At 42.1% G+C, this 16,843-nt stretch overlaps 1 protein-coding gene across 2 annotated transcripts in view; it reads left to right on the top strand.

The window, feature by feature from the left end:
* The window catches only part of pcnx2 (pecanex 2), a 295,416-nt gene that overhangs the window by 111,594 nt on the left and 166,979 nt on the right, over positions 1 to 16,843 (top strand). For both annotated transcript variants that reach the window (XM_051919361.1, XM_051919362.1), the window contains one exon: positions 8,098 to 8,208. In XM_051919361.1, coding sequence (XP_051775321.1) covers positions 8,098 to 8,208 — 111 coding nt within the window. The remainder of the gene's footprint in view (positions 1 to 8,097; positions 8,209 to 16,843) is intronic.

A 16,843-nucleotide genomic window follows, 5' to 3' on the forward strand; every position in this document is an offset into this window, starting at 1 on the left:
TTATTTAACATGAGGGGGATAGTGTGGCTAAGGTTAGGGTTTAGTGTGGTTAGGATGTCTATCAGTTTGATTTGTACTAACCTATAAACTTCTGTCACTAAACTGCTGGCGTAGACCTGTGGTGATGTGTGGTGCCATGGCTTTAAAGATGGATGCTTCTCAATCTCATGGCTAGTGTTTCCTATCCCAGTTAGGGCATTCGGGCCATAACGGAATGACTGGGACAGTTTATAACCCAACATGGGATATAAACATTCTCAAAATACGGTCTCTGTTTGGACAACCGCAGGGTATCGTGAGGTTTGTAGTTTGTGAGGACAACCCCACCACAGGGTGCTGCCCAGAAAGTTCTGCCTAATTTGGGGAGATCAGACCCAAAAGTACATCCTAGGGGCTATGCCCTGGCACTTGTATAGAAGAAGCCACAAAGGGTAAAACTCACTTTGGTGAGTGGAAGGAGAGAAGAAAGGAACTTACAGAATTGTTGGTTGTGCTGTTTTGGCCATTGTCCACATCTTCAGGGAACTCCTTTTCTGCAATGTGGCTGTGGCTGTTCAGTTAGCTGATGGGCAGATGTTGTTGTTTTCCATTTATGTTAATTTGTTTTGACTTTGTTTTTTGATGTATTTGAACAAATGTGTATCCTCATATGTAGTAGCTCTGTATTATCTGTTCTTGCAGTTTTCCTTGAGAGTTGCACTTGGTGAGCAGTGCTGTGCAAGAACAAACTAGTTTGGACTGTTGTGTTGTATTTCTGAGGTGGCCATGATAGATTGGCCATCTAGCTCTGTAAAGAAGATTACTTGGGTTTCATTTTGTGTGTTGTAGTTACCCCAGGCGGCACGGTGGCGCAGTGGTAGCGCTGTTGCCTTGCAGTTAGGAGATCCGGGTTCGCTTCCCGGGTCCACCCTGCGTGGAGTTTGCATGTTCTCCCCGTGTCTGCGTGGGTTTCCTCCGGGCGCTCCGGTTTCCTCCCACAGTCCAAAGATATGCAGGTTAGGTGGATTGACGATTCTAAATTGGCTGTAGTGTGTGCTTGGTGTGTGGGTATGTTTGTGTGTGTCCTGCGGTGGGTTGGCACCCTGCCCAGGATTGGTTCCTGCCTTGTGCCCTGTGTTGGCTGGGATTGGCTCCAGCGGACACCCGTGACCCTGTGTTCGGATTCAGCGGGTTGGAAAATGGATGGATGGATGGATAGTTACCCCATTTTTTAACACCCATTGCTTGGCCAGCCTACCTTGAAGGGGGTCTCTCTCTCTCTCTTTGAATTGCCCTTCCCAAGATTTCTTCCAATCTTTTTATTTTTGTTTCTTGTCAAGGCTAGTGGGCTGTCCAAAAACTGAGGGAGGTCTGTGATGGACTACAGTCCCATCCAGGACTTTCTCGTACAGGGCCTGATAAAGCCCGTTGAGGAATTCCTTGTGTGATTTTGGGATGTATAAGAAATTAGTTGCTGTTGTACGCCAAATAATAAAAAGGTCTTTATCTGAACCAGTGACTGTGTTTGATGGAGTTGTGACTGGAGTTTGAGGCTCTCTGAGGCTCAATGGCCCCCCTGTGTGGTCACACCTGTTAAGGAGGCCCAGGCACTCTGTTTGTTTCCCTTTGTGCTCTCAGTATTTACAGCATCCATCTCACAATGATAAGCACACTACTCTTGGCACATTCGGATTCCTTGTTGTTAAATGTACATGTGAAGAACAATAAGCCATGTACATAAATTGTGGTTAACCTGGGCTGACTAAATATAATATCACGAGAGGACAGATCATTGAAGTTAAACCACTGAGTATATACATTACAATTTGATTCTTGCTAGTCAGGCTTATATTAACATTCACATATTGGAATAACAAACTAGAAAAGAAATACTAATAATTAATGGAGACTACCCTTCCACAAGGCCTTATCTCTGAAGCCCCAATGCGTTTGTGCAGCCCCTTTAAAGCCAAGATTCTTAGCAACTTCTGCATATGAAGACGAGACCGAGCACATCGCACAGAGATGTAATAATTCAAGAAGGCAGATGCATTAGGCTGTGCTTTGAATAAAAAGTCTTAAATTGATTTCTCCAAAGTTTCTCCATCACATCCTACAAGATACTTAGGGTATGGGGGAGGGGCTTCGGTTATGGGAAGACTCCATAAATTCAGACATTCCTAACTTCTGTGTGTATAAATTCCAATATACTAACACATAATAAAACTTGGAGCGGATTCATAAAGGACTCGGGCCCCTTCACTTTCTGCACACTTTGTTGTGTTTCAGATTTAATTTTAAATTGTGAAACTTGTCGTTTTCACCCTTCGGTCTATGCTCAATAATCCACAAGTAAAGACGTGTTTTCAGACAAGTTCATTAAAAATCTAAAACTGAAATCTCTCCTTCATTGACGTATTCTGAACCTCTGCTGTGGCACTCCATATTGAGCTCAGGTGCATCCTGTTTGCTTTAATTCTCCTTGAGATGTGTCGATAACTTGAATGGCATCCACCTTTTGTTGGGACATCGTTTAGAAAGGCTCACGTCTCCCTTGGTATAGAAGGGCCCACAATTCACATTGCATGTCAGGATAAAAACCAAGCCATGAAGTTCAAGAAGCTGTCTGTAGACCAATTGGTGGTGTGGCGTAGATCCTGCATGACAGGCAGGCTTGGTGGTTTCATTTTACATAAATTCAGACATTCATAACTTCTTCCAAACAAAAACCCCTTACTGAAAACATAGCAGCACAGTGGCCTCGATGATTATGAAATGGAGGAAGTTTGGAACCACCAGCGCTCTTCCCAGAGTTGCCCATCTGGCCAAACTGAAAGTCTTGGACTGGGAAGGTGACCTAAAGCCAAATGGTCACTCTAACAGAGCTTCAGAAGTCCTCTGTTGAGAGGGGAGAACCTGTCTCCACAGCACGCAATCCTCAGGTGTTCATGGTGCAGTGGCCAGCCTACGTGCCAAACATCGTTTTAAAGGACTCAGAGAGCAGGAGGATAAAGACTCTCTGCTCTGATGAAGCAAAAACTGAAGTCTTTGAGCTGAACTCATTACCAGCCTAATACCAACCCTATTGTGATGCGTGGTGGTGGCAGCGTCATGCTACAGTATGTGGGTGCTTCTCACTGACAGGGACAGCGAGACTGGTTAGAACTGAGGGAAGGATGAATGCGGCAAAATACAGAGAGGTCCTAAAAGAACACCTGCTCTAGAGTGCACCGGCAGGAGTTCACCTTTCAGAAAAAAACTGAACCCAAAGCACAGAGCCAAGACAATTTGGAGTAGCTTCAGGACAAGTCTCTGAGTGTACATGAGTTGCCCTGCCAAAGGTTGTGTCAGGTCAGACTGGGGAGCATGCACTAATACAGTGTGTTGCCGCACCCACCACACGATGACACAGCTCGGGATCCTGCTTGGCAACCCCCCAGTCAGACATGCTTTCCAGTTTCCCCCCCCAGGAATGACCCTCTATCTGTCACAGCCAGGTGTTAAGTGGGCATCTCCTTTGTCCTGGTCCAGTCACTCGGGTCCTCAACAATGAGGGTCCTTTGAGCTGGATTACCCTCGGGTAATCGTACCACATGGCTGTAGTGCCGTAACTGACGCTCCCTCACAATGGAGGTAACGTGCCTCATTCGGGACTCCATGAACAACCACTCATTCAACACAAAATCAAACCAGCGGTACCCAAGGATTCTCTGAAGAGACACAGTACCAAAGGACTCCAGTCTTCATCTCAGGTCACTAGATAGCGTCCATGTCTCGCAACCATATAGCAAAACAACAAGCACCAGGACTCTAAAGACTTCGATCTTTGTCCTTTTCTACAGATATCGGGAGTCCCACACACTCCTTTCCAGCAACCTCATGACCCCTCATGCTCTCCCAATCCATCTACTGATACATAGGGACATGGATGTTGTTGCCGAGGTAAGTTAACCTCTCAATGAAATTGACACTCTCTCCGCAGACAGACACACTGCTGATGGCTGTGCCCAAGAGGTCATTAAAGGCCTGGATCTTGGTTTTTATTGGGACACTTGCAAGCCCAGACACTCAGACTCCTCGCTCAGTCTCTCGAGAGCCACAATCAGAGCCTCCATTGACTCTGTGAAGATCACAGCATTGTCAGCAAAGTCAGGATCAGTGAATCTTTTCACACCAGCAAATGCCCCACAGCCACTGGACCCCCAAATCCCATACTTAAACCCCTTAGAATGTTTGTGACAGTTCCCATTCATCATGACATTGACCTGAAGCATACAGCACTATGTCTGGTGAAGACCAGGCACTACTACATCACCTGCCTGATACCATCCCTACCATGAAACATGGAGGTGGCAACAACATGCTTGACAGCAGTAGGAATGGGGAGACTGGTCAAAACTGAGCAAATGCAACCAAAAACAGAGGGGTCCTTGAAGAAAACCTCCTTCAGAGGGCACATAAATGCAGGCTGGGGAGATGATTCACCTTTCAGCACAACAATGACCCAAACCATATAACACTGGAGTGGCTTCAGGACAAGTGTGCTTGAGTGGTCCAGCCAAAGTCCAGACTTAAACTCCTGTGGCCACCAGGAGGTGCACTAGCTCATTAAACCTGACACAGACAGACACTTGGCCCAAGTCTCTGGAACACACATGTTTTATTTTCAAGGGGGAAACGTTATTCACTTGCTTCCCACCTGCACAGCACAGTGACCGTACAAGGCACAGTCAAATAAGCACAGCACTTCTCTTCTTTTCTCCCTTGTCCTTCCACTGGTGTTCAAGGCTTGAACAAAACAGAAAAACAATGCTAAAGTTTTGGGGAGTCCACCCCGTATATTGTCACCACCACTAATAATGGGCAGAGAGTAATCATAAAAGATTGAGAGAAGACGGACTGATTTGGTGAGTGGAAGGTTTGGTTTTTATATTTTCTTGGCAGGAAGAGGTGGGATAGGAAAGGAAGTGAGGTCAGCAGAGGGGAGGGGTCTGGTACTGAAAGTAGGTGGAGTTTTAAGTGGTCTTCCCTTCTGAAAGTCTGCGAAAGACAGAGAAAAGGCATCAAGCCCTGTCTCTGTAGCTATAACCCTCAGCTAAGCCCTTAGACTGCCTCCCACACGCACATGTGTGACAAGGCACCTCTACAAAGTACCGAATTAAGGGTCTGAATCCTTATATGAATGAGAGCTTTCAGTTTCTGACTTGTCAAACTGAATCCATTTAAAAGTTAATCTGCAACAAAATAAAGCATACAGAATATGATGAGGTCTGAACACTTTTGGAAATAAATGAAGTTGAATTCTTTTACATTTTAGAAGAACTAGTGAAGGTAACATAAATCAACAGGCTGTTAAACACATCTGGGGCCCCATGTATAAATGGTACGTATGCACAAAATGTTGCATTCTACGCTCACATCGTGATGTATAAAAACTAAACTTGGCATAAAGCTGCGCACATTCTCACGCCAGGTCAAACTGGCGGCACCCAGCATCAAAGTAGTGCTATTGTTCCTGTGAGGTTTCCCTTTATTTATTTGATTCACATCCCTGACACGGTTTTATCAAATACACTGAAATTAACCGCATATCGTTTTTTAGTTTAAAGCATCTGATTGTAATCAACCTGTAACAATATAATGGTGCACCGAATGTCCAAACTATTCCAAATACTATAGCTCCAAACTATTCCAAATACTATAGCTCCTTTAGCGTTGTCACTGTCAGTGCACCACTCAGTGTATTTAACCCACTGTATCTGAGTGTGCAGCAGCTGATCGGATTATCGGGATACAGCATTTAGCACATGCTGCTTCAGCCATACACACAGTCTATTTGAACTTCTCCAATACGGCAAACGCTTCAGAGACTTTCCTGTAGGGACCTCGCACTTCAGAAACAGTTGCATCCCAAGAGCTCAATCAGTCCATCAAGTGCTCCCAGTAGAACTGTTTGTACATATAAGTACAATTACCTCACTGTAAACTTGCATTACAGTTGTAATATTGCACAACTTGAGCCACTTATGCTTTCACATTGTATATTTTTCACTGTTTTTTATCCTATTGTTATTATTATATTATTGTTGTTATTATTTTACCATTTTATAGGAAAATAAGTTTATGGAGGATTTGAATATTGAATCTCATTGTACCATACAATAAGAATAAAAGAATTCAATTCAATTCAATTCAACACAAGAGAGCGAGTATTTGCAGATGATGACGACTGGCTTCTAAGCTGATTTAGATGTCCAGGCGCTATCTTCTTGGAGCTCTTGATATTATTTTTAAGATGAAATGCAGTAAAGTATATATATTACATTATACAGATATATTTTTAACTTAATTTAAATAATGTATACTTTTATTAAACGTGTGGACACTGTGGACAGCACTAGCGATGAACGCTTTGGGATTGCTCCTGCCTCGTGCTGTATACTTGCTGGGACCCTGGATGGACAGATTGATGGAATAATTAAACATGTACTATGAAGATATTTCAATGTTCCTTAAAAGTTTTGAAGAATTGGCGTTCTAAGATTACAGATGGCTTGACTTTTATTAAAGAGCTGATTGTGTCGCAATTGGTTACTTGGAGAAAGAAAAGGAAAGACAGGAATTGGATGTTAGTACATTTGAAAGAGACAGTACTGTTGCAATAAATTACTTCATCGAAGGTCGCGCACAGCAAGCATCTTGTGGGAGGTAGAAACAATCTCTGGATAGGGTGCCAGCTTGTTGTTACCATTGCGCCTCCGTGTCCCCATGTTTAATACATGGTTTAATTCATTTAAATCATATCAACCATACATCTTAGTATTTAAATTGTTCAGAGAGCTGTAATATCATGAATGTAATGAATTCTGTGTTCTGTCGGCGTAAGAGAAAGCCCGTTTAAGAAGAATGTAGTAATTCACACATATAGAGTACATAGAAGAACACACAGAATACAAAGCATTTAATGTGCTACTTTAGTTTCAATGGGATCTGAGAAACTTGTAAATCAAAAGATTTTAAGATGAAGTTTATGACATTCTACTTTAATGACAAAATAAACTACGCAATTAAAGTGGAAATTTCGAGATTAAAGTTGACATTTCGAGCTTGTTTTTTCCACTGTGTCCCCATATTTTTTCTTTTCTCTGTACCCTAATAAGCTTTCATATGACACTCAAACGGTGGGCTACGACTCACCTTTTCACGGTGACTTTGGTATCTGACAACTTCTTTTTTATTTCGGGTACTGTATGACTTTCTGATCTTGAACTTTAGGTCAGCTTCTTTTTGTTGTTTATACAACTGCTTAAACCAACAAATAGTATGTTTTTCATCACCTCCACTTGGCATTCGCTGATATTCTTCCTTTTTCCTTTGCTTTTGCCATTGTCTTTTCACAGAACGCTGAACTTAAGGGAATATTTATATTGATTTGCATATTGAAAGAGATGTAATTCTGGGAGGAGATGGGGTGGGGCAGCAGGCGCGTGCTTGAGTGTTACATTTCACACAGACTGGGATTTATGTAGTGGAAGTGCGTGGAAGTTGGCTTACGCATGGTTTTGTGCATTTGAATTTTTTTGTGCGTACGCATATTTCGACTTTGTCTGTACACACTGTTTTAGTGTGAATTCTACGCACAGCGTTATGCATGAGGCCTCTGGTCTTTGGGGGATTTCATAATGGAGCAGAAATGAGCAACACCTTGTGTTTATTTATTAATTGATGAATGTAGACGTGTGCTCTATGTTCTGGGTATTTTGCCTTGTAATCTGTTTAATACTAATACATTTTAATGTTTGTGCTAAAGCCTTGCTAGCACGTTGGCATGTCTATGTGAGCGATGTCAGGTGGGACGCTGAAGAGGCCAGTGAAGGGCTGGTCTTGTGTTCAGATTGGTGGTCAAGGAAGAGTCAGGGTTTATAACAAAGTTTTCATCACCCTATGAACTATCATCAGCCGTGCAGACATTGCAGTGTCCCCTGATAGAGGGTTCTTCATTGTTTTGACAATTTAAATGAGGAGAACAATGAAAACAGATTGCACTCTCCTCCTATTGTCCTGTAAATGTTTTTTTTTCAACTAAAAGGCACCACTTCATCCTCTTCTGTTTTACAGCTTCCACATGTTGCTTTCCAGTTATCTTTCTTCTGGGTCTTCTTCCTCAGATCAACACCTTCTTCATCTTCCTGCTGGAACAAATTGACACACACTTTTTTGGAGGAACTGGTAGGTTTCTGCATGATCACCCGTGTCGTAAGTTTGATGTGCAAGTAAGAGTTTCACTGTACTGTGCACGCATGACACAGCTACCTGAACATTAAAAAAATGTAGCATAGTGGATAAAGGGCATCCCGCTGGAATAGATCTGTTGCTCAACACTCTACACCCACAATATATGTGGATACCTGACCATGACACCTGTTTGAGCCTGTTGGGTGTCTCATTCCAAAACCATGGGTAGTAATATAGAGTTGGCCACCACACCTCCGCTCTTCTGAGACAGGCTTTTCAGATTTTGGAGCGAGTGTGCAGGAATTTGTGTCCATTCAGCCAAAAGAACAACCGTAAGGTTGATATATATTGTATATATATATGTATTGATATTGGACATGATGACCTAGTTCACAATCACCAAAGGTGTTCAATAGGGTTCAGGTCAGGGCTTCTGTGCAGGCCACTTGAGTTCCTCAATGTCTTTATGGACCTGGCTTTGTGCACCTGGGCACAGTTAAGCAGGAACAGAAAATAACCTTCATCAAATTATTAACACAAAGACTGAAGCCCTCGGTAGTCTAAAATGTCTTTGTTTGCAGTAGTGTTAACAGTATCTTTCACTAGAACCAAGGGGCCAAGTCCAAACCCTGAAAAACAGCCCCAGACCATTGTTCCGTCCCCACTAAACTTAACAGTAGACACTATGCAGTTGAGATGGTAGCGTTCTCCTGGCATCCACAAACCCAGATTTGTCCATGAGACTGCCAGACAGTAAAGCGAGATTCATCATTCCACATTTCCATTTCTCCAGAGTCCAATGGTGGCGTGGTTTACACCACTGCAGCCACCACTTGATAATGTACATAGAGATCCCAGGCTTGTGTGCAGCTACTCAGCCATGGTAACCCATCTCACAGAGTTCCTGGCACACCATTCTTGTGCTGTATTTTCTCCCAGATGCAGTTTATAACTCTGTTGTGAGTGATGAAGCAGAAGATAGCCAATTTTTACATGCTATGCCATTTAGTACTGTGTGAGTTTGCGTGGTCTACCACTTCATGGCTGAGCTGCTGTTGCTCCAGATGTTTCCACTTCATAACAATAGCACTTACAGTTGACTGGGGCAGTTCACATCCTGACTCATGGCACATGTGGCATCCTGTGATGGTGCCATGTTTAAAGTCACTGAGCTCTTCAGTATGACCCACTCTACTGCTGATGTTTAATAATGGAGACTGCATGACTATGTGCTTGACTTTATACACCTGTTAACAACAGGTCTGTGGCTTTAACACCTTGTGAAAGGAAGGTAACACCTGGCAATCCCTGTTGACATGAAAAGAAACAGAATGAAAATACAAAGTAAACGGTAAATTTCAGCCAAATAACCGAAAAGTTTTTGCAGGTTAGAGAGGTCCCACTATGCTCTCTGTTACCCTTACAATAGGGTCAAAAGAAAGACTCCCATTTTGGCCAACCTACCACATATAAGTGTCTGAAGCTGGAAGGGGTGGGGCTTGAGGGGTTTGCTGGGGCGTGGCCAGGCGTCTTCTGGCTTCTTGCAAAAGTGGTTCTTCTCATCCCAGAGTGACAGAGCCTTGCACATGTGTGGGACAACCTCAACCCCAAAATTTGTAGGACTGTCATATATATTCATTTTATAAAAGAAGGAAGAAGCTACGCTGTTGATGAAGGTCTGTTTCAACAAGGTGTTTAAGGCTCATCCTTTCTCAGTCAAGGGTAGAAGATGTAGATCCTTGGTTCCTAAGATTCTGAGTAGTGTCACTTTCATAATCTTATAGATAGAATTTTATTTGTTCCCACCAGGAAATTTGTCTTTATGCAGAAACTCTTTAAATTAAAAAGTACAAAAATATACTTGAAAGGCACTATATAATAGATAGATACATAGGTAGATATGAAAGGCACTACATAATAGATATGAAAGGCAATATATAACACATAGATAGAGATTAAGTAAAAACACTAAGTGTAAGCTTTTACTTAAAAATTACATTTATTTCTGTAATAATCAATAGCATCAAATTTATATAATTCAAGGAATTAGACAGCTTGGGTGAATTTATGCAGTCTACATTTAATTCAAGATTACAGATCCCAGATGACCCATTTCCTTAGTTATATATATATATATATATATATATATATATATATATATATATATATATATATATATATATATATATATATACAGTCATATGAAAACGTTTGGGAACCCCTCTCAGCCTGCATAACAATTTACTCTACTTTCAACGAAAAAGATAACAGTGGTGTGTCTTTCATTTCCTAGGAACATCTGAGTACTGGGGTGTTTTCAAAACAAAGATTTTTAGTGAGTCCTGCGGTGGGTTGGCACCCTGCCCGGGTTTGGTTCCTGCCTTGTGCCCTGTGTTGGCTGGGATTGGCTCCAGCAGACCCCCGTGACCCTGTGTTTGTATTCAGTGGGTTGGAAAATGGATGGATGGATGGATTTTTAGTGAAGCAGTATTTAGTTGTATGAAATTAAATCAAATGTGAAAAACTAAAATGTGGGTCCCCTTGTAATTTTGCTGATTTGAATGCCTGTCACTGCTCAATACTGATTACTTGCAACACCAAATTGGTTGGATTAGCTCGTTAAGCCTTGAACTTCATAGACCGGTGTGTCCAATCATGAGATATAAAGGTATTTAAGGTGGTCGATTGCAAGTTGTGCTACCCTTTGACTCTCCTCTGAAGAGTGACAGCATGGGATCCTCAAAGCAACTCTCAAAAGATCTGAAAACAAAGATTGTTCAGTCTCATGGTTCAGGGGAAGGCTACAAAAAGCTGCCTCAGAGGTTTAAACTGTCAGTTTCAACTGTAAGGAATGTAATCAGGAAATGGAAGGCCACAGGCACAGTTGCTGTTAAACCCAGCAGGTCTGGCAGGGCAAGAAAAATACAGGAGCAGCATATGAGCAGGATTGTGAGAATGGTTACAGACAACCCACAGATCACCTCCGAAGACCTACAAGAACATCTTGCTGCAGATGGTGCATCTGTACATTGTTCTACAATTCAGTGCAATTTACACAAAGAACATCTGTATGGCAGGGTGATGAGAAAGAAGCCCTTTCTGCACTCACACCACAAACAGAGTCGCTTGTTGTATGCAAATGCTCATTTAGACAAGCCAGATTCATTTTGGAACAAAGTGCTTTGGACTGATGAGACAAAAATTGAGTTATTTGGTCATAACAAAAAGCGCTTTGCATGGCGGAAGAAGAACACCGCATTCCTAGAAAAACACCTGCTACCTACTGTCAAATTTGGTGAAGGTTCCATCATGCTGTGGGGCTGTGTGGCTAGTTCAGGGACTGGGGCCCTTGTTAAAGTCGAGGGTCAGATGAATTCAACCCAATATCAACAAATTCTTAAGGATAATGTTTAAGCATCAGTTATAAAGTTGAAGTTACACAATGACCCAAAACACAGTTCGAAATCTACAAAGGCATTCATGCAGAGGGAGAAGTACAATGTTCTGGAATGGCCGTCACAGTTCCCTGACTTGACTGTCATTGAAAATCCATGGGATGATTTGAAGCAGGCTGTCCATGCTCAGCAGCCATCAAATTTAAGTGAACTGGAAAGATTTTGTATGGAAGAATGGTCAAAAATACCTCCATCCAGAATCCACACACTCATCAAAGGCTATAGGAGGGGTCTAGAGGCTGTTATATTTGAAAAGGAGGCTCAACTAAGTATTGATGTAATATCTCTGCTGGGGTGCCCAAATTTATGCACCTGTCTAATTTTGTTATGATGCAGCATTTCTCAACCTTTAAGTATTTGCGACCTGAGTTTTCATAACAGTTTTAATCGCAATCCCCCCCCATAACGTTTTTTTGAAAGGAGCCCACTAATGCCAATTTGTTCTGTTTTAATTAATGATATATCATAGATACATGCAGTTAGGTCCATAAATATTTGGACAGAGACAACTTTTTTCTCATTTTGGTTCTGTACATTACCACAATGAATTTTAAATGAAACAACTCAGATGCGGTTGAAGTGCAGACTTTCAGCTTTAATTCAGTGGGGTGAACAAAACGATTGCATAAAAATGTGTGGCAACTAAAGCATTTTTTAACACAATCCCTTCATTTCAGGGGCTCAAAAGTAATTGGACAAATTAAATAACTGGAAATCAAATGTTCATTTCTAATACTTGGTTGAAAACCCTTTGTTGGCAATGACAGCCTGAAGTCTTGAACTCATGGACATCACCAGATGCTGGGTTTCCTCCTTTTTAATGCTCTGCCAGGCCTTTACTGCAGCAGCTTTCAGTTGCTGTTTGTTTGTGGGCCTTTGTCTGAAGTTTAGTTTTCAACAAGTGAAATGCATGCTCAATTGGGTTAAGATCAGGTGACTGACTTGGCCATTCAAGAATTTTCCACTCCTTTGCTTTAATAAACTCCTGGGTTGCTTTGGCTGTATGTTTTGGGTCATTGTCCATCTGTATCATGAAACGCCGCCCAATCAATTTGACTGCATTTAGCTGGATTTGAGCAGACAGTATGTCTCTGAACACCTCAGAATTCATTTGGCTGCTTCTGTCCTGTGTCACATCATCAATAAACACTAGTGTCCCAGTGCCACTGGCAGCCATGCACACTCCACCGTGTTTTACACATGATGTGGTATGCTTTGGATAATGAGCTGTTCCACGCCCTCTCCATACTTTTTTCTTGCCATCATTCTGGTAGAGGTTGAACTTGGTTTCATTTGTCCAAAGAATGTTTTTCAAGAACTGTGCTGGCTTTTTTAGATGTTCTTTAGCAAAGTCCAATCTAGCCTTTCTATTCTTGAGGCTTATGAGTGGCTTGCACCTTGCAGTGCACCCTCTGTATTTACTTTCATGCAGTCTTCTCTTTATGGTAGACTTGGATATCGATATGCCTACCCCCGGAGAGTGTTGTTCACTTAGTTGGCTGTTGTGAAGGGGTTTCTCTTCACCATGGAAATGATTCTGCGATCATCCACCACTGTTGTCTTCTGTGGACGTCCAGGTCTTTTTGCATTGCTGAGTTCACCATTGCTTGCTTTCTTTCTCAGGATGTACCAAACTGTAGATTTTGCCACTCGTAATATTGTAGCAATTACTCGGATGGGTTTTTTCTGTTTTCGCAGCTTAAGGATGGCTTCTTTCACCTGCATGGAGAGCTCCTTTGACCGCATGTTGTCTGTTCACAGCAAAATCTCCCACATGCAAGCACCACACCTCAAATCAACTCCAGGCCTTTTATCTGCTTAATTGATAATGACATAACGACGGACTTGCCCACACCTGCCCATGAAATAGCCTTTGAGTCAATTGTCCAATTACTTTTGAGTCCCTGAAATGAAGGGATTGTGCTAATAAAATGCTTTAGTTGCCTCACATTTTTATGCAATCGTTTTATTCACCCCACTGAATTAAAGCTGAAAGTCTGCACTTCAACGGCATCTGAGTCGTTTCATTTAAAATTCATTGTGGTAATGTACAGAACCAATCTTAGAAAAAAGTTGTCTCTGTCCAAATATTTATGGACCTAACTGTATTTTATTATACCTGCTTAACTTTTATCAACATTTATCTAACTCTATATTTATTTTTCTAGTATCAGAATGTAGTTTAAGTTAATTTGTTTTGATTTCAATAGATGTATTTTTCATATTTTCAATTCTGGTTTTCTTTTTTTCACATCTTCGCGCCCCCCTTTTTGTTACTTCGCGCACCCCTATGGGGGCCCGCCCCACAGTTTGAGAACCACTGTTATGATGTATATTGCATATTTTCTGTTAATCCAATAAACTTAATGTCACTGCTGAAATACTACTGTTTCCATAAGGCATGTCAAATAGTAAAAGGAAGTTGCTACTTTGAAAGCTCAGCCAACGATAAACAAAAATCCAAAGAATTAAGAGGGGTTCCCAAACTTTTTCATATGACTGTACAATCTTCATAGTAAAATAGCAGACGAGATTAATTTTGGGTCACCTTGGAGAAAAACCCTGTATAATTGATGTAAAATTTAAACAGTTGAAAACCAGCAAAAAAGGTCTTTTCCTGATGGTAGTCAAATCACAAATGACTAAAAATGGTGGTGGAGGTGCTCCTTAAGAAGAAGCCATACCTGAAGGGGCAGGGTAGGGTCAAGGGGCAGTGACCCGTAGGGGAGAAAGGAGGAAAAGCATTAGGCAATGGCACCAACCCTCTACTTAGGTTGAATTACAAGCCTTTAAGTTGTCTCCCAAACTCACGCACATGTGTGACTATATACAGTATATATGTATATATACAGTGCATCCGGAAAGTATTCACAGCGCATCACTTTTTCCACCTTTTGTTATGTTACAGCCTTATTCCAAAATGGATTAAACTTATTTTTTCCCTCAGAATTCTACACACAACACCCCATAATGAAAACGTGAAAAAAGTTTACTTGAGTTTTTTGCAAATTTATTAAAAATAAAAAAATTGAGAAAGCACATGTACATAAGTATTCACAGCCTTTGCACAATACTTTGTCGATGCACCTTTGGCAGCAATTACAGCCTCAAGTCTTGTTGAATATGATGCCACAAGCTTGGCACACCTATCCTTGGCCAGTTTCGCCCATTCCTCTTTGCAGCACCTCTCAAGCTCCATCAGGTTGGATGAGAAGCGTCGGTGCACAGCCATTTTAAGATCTCTCCAGAGATGTTCAATCAGATTCAAGTCTGGGCTCTGGCTGGGCCACTCAAGGACATTCACAGAGTTGTCCTGAAGCCACTCCTTTGATATCTTGGCTGTGTGCTTAGGGTCGTTGTCCTGCTGAAAGATGAACTATCGCCCCAGTCTGAGGTCAAGAGCGCTCTGGAGCAGGTTTTCATCCAGGATGTCTCTGTACGTTGCTGCAGTCATCTTTCCCTTAATCCTGACTAGTCTCCCAGTCCCTGCCGCTGAAAAACATCCCCACAGCATGATGCTGCCACCACCATACTTCACTGTAGGGATGGTATTGGCCTGGTGATGAGCGGTGCCTGGTTTCCTCCAAACGTGACGCCTGGCATTCACACCAAAGAGTTCAATCTTTGTTTCATCAGACCTGAGAATTTTCTTTCTCGTGGTCTGAGAGTCCTTCAAGTGCCTTTTGGCAAACTCCAAGTGGGCTGCCATGTGCCTTTTACTAAGGAGTGGCTTCTGTCTGGCCACTCTACCATACAGGCCTGATTGGTGGATTGCTGCAGAGATGGTTGTCCTTCTGGAAGGTTCTCCTCTCTCCACAGAGGACCTCTGGAGCTCTGACAGAGTGACCATCGGGTTCTTGGTCACCTCTCTGACTAAGGCCCTTCTCCCCTGATTGCTCAGTTTAGATGGCCAGCCAGCTCTTGGAAGAGTCCTGGTGGTTTCGAACGTCTTCCACTTATGGATGATGGAGGCCATTGTGCTCATTGGGACCTTCAAAGCAGCAGAAATGTTTCTGTAACCTTCCCCAGATTTGTGCCTCGAGGCAATCCTGTCTCGGAGGTCTACAGACAATTCCTTTGACTTCATGCTTGGTTTGTGCTCTGACATGAACTGTCAACTGTGGGACCTTATATAGACAGGTGTGTGCCTTTCCAAATCATGTCCAATCAACTGAATTTACCACAGGTGGACTCCAATTAAGCTGCAGAAACATCTCAAGGATGATCAGGGGAAATAGGATGCACCTGAGCTCAATTTTGAGCTTCATGGCAAAGGCTGTGAATACTTATGTACATGTGCTTTCTCAATTTTTTTATTTTTAATAAATTTGCAAAAACCTCAAGTAAACTTTTTTCACGTTGTCATTATGGGGTGTTGTGTGTAGAATTCTGAGGAAAAAAATGAATTTAATCCATTTTGGAATAAGGCTGTAACATAACAAAATGTGGAAAAAGTGATGCTAAAAACAAAAGCCAACTAAAGCATTTATTATGCAGACCTATTTCTTTTGGTATAAAGAACCCCTGGTCTGGTTTCTTGACACACTTCTGCTGAATGATTGATTGGCTGAAAGTCCTCAGTGTTGGTGTGTCAGAGAGATGATGTGAAGAATTGTTCATAATGGCACTCATTTTAATTTTAATTCTCTCCTTTGTAACGACCTCCAGGTGGTCCAGAGTGCATTCTGTAACTGACTTTGCCTGTTTAATTAGCCTGTTGATGTGGTGGTCCTTTCTTAAAGGGATGCTGCTAGCCCAGCACACCACACTGGCCATCACAGAGTTGTAAAAAATGTAAAGGAGTCCTAAGCAAAACGAACCTACTTTGCCCTTTCTTTTATAGTTCCTCTCTGTCCCAAGACCAGTCCAAACAGTCGTTGATGTGGACCTCCAAATACTTGTACAAGTGCTCCACCTCTACATCCACTCCCTAATTAGTGACTGGACATAGAGGCCCTTGTGTGCTGTGAAAGTCAATAATAAGTTCCTTTGTTTTGCTGATGTTAAGTTGTAGGCAGTTCTCAAAGTTCTCCACGTGACTCCTCTGCTGTCTCACCCCCCTTATTGATACACCCCATAAGTGCAGAGCCATCTGAGAATTTCTGCAAGTGACACGACCTGCTGTTATATTTGTAGTCGGAGGTGTACAGAGTGAAGAGAAAAGGACACGGGAC

The sequence above is a fragment of the Erpetoichthys calabaricus genome, chromosome 15 (assembly GCF_900747795.2).
Source record: "Erpetoichthys calabaricus chromosome 15, fErpCal1.3, whole genome shotgun sequence".
Classification (NCBI taxonomy): Eukaryota; Metazoa; Chordata; class Cladistia; order Polypteriformes; family Polypteridae; genus Erpetoichthys; species Erpetoichthys calabaricus.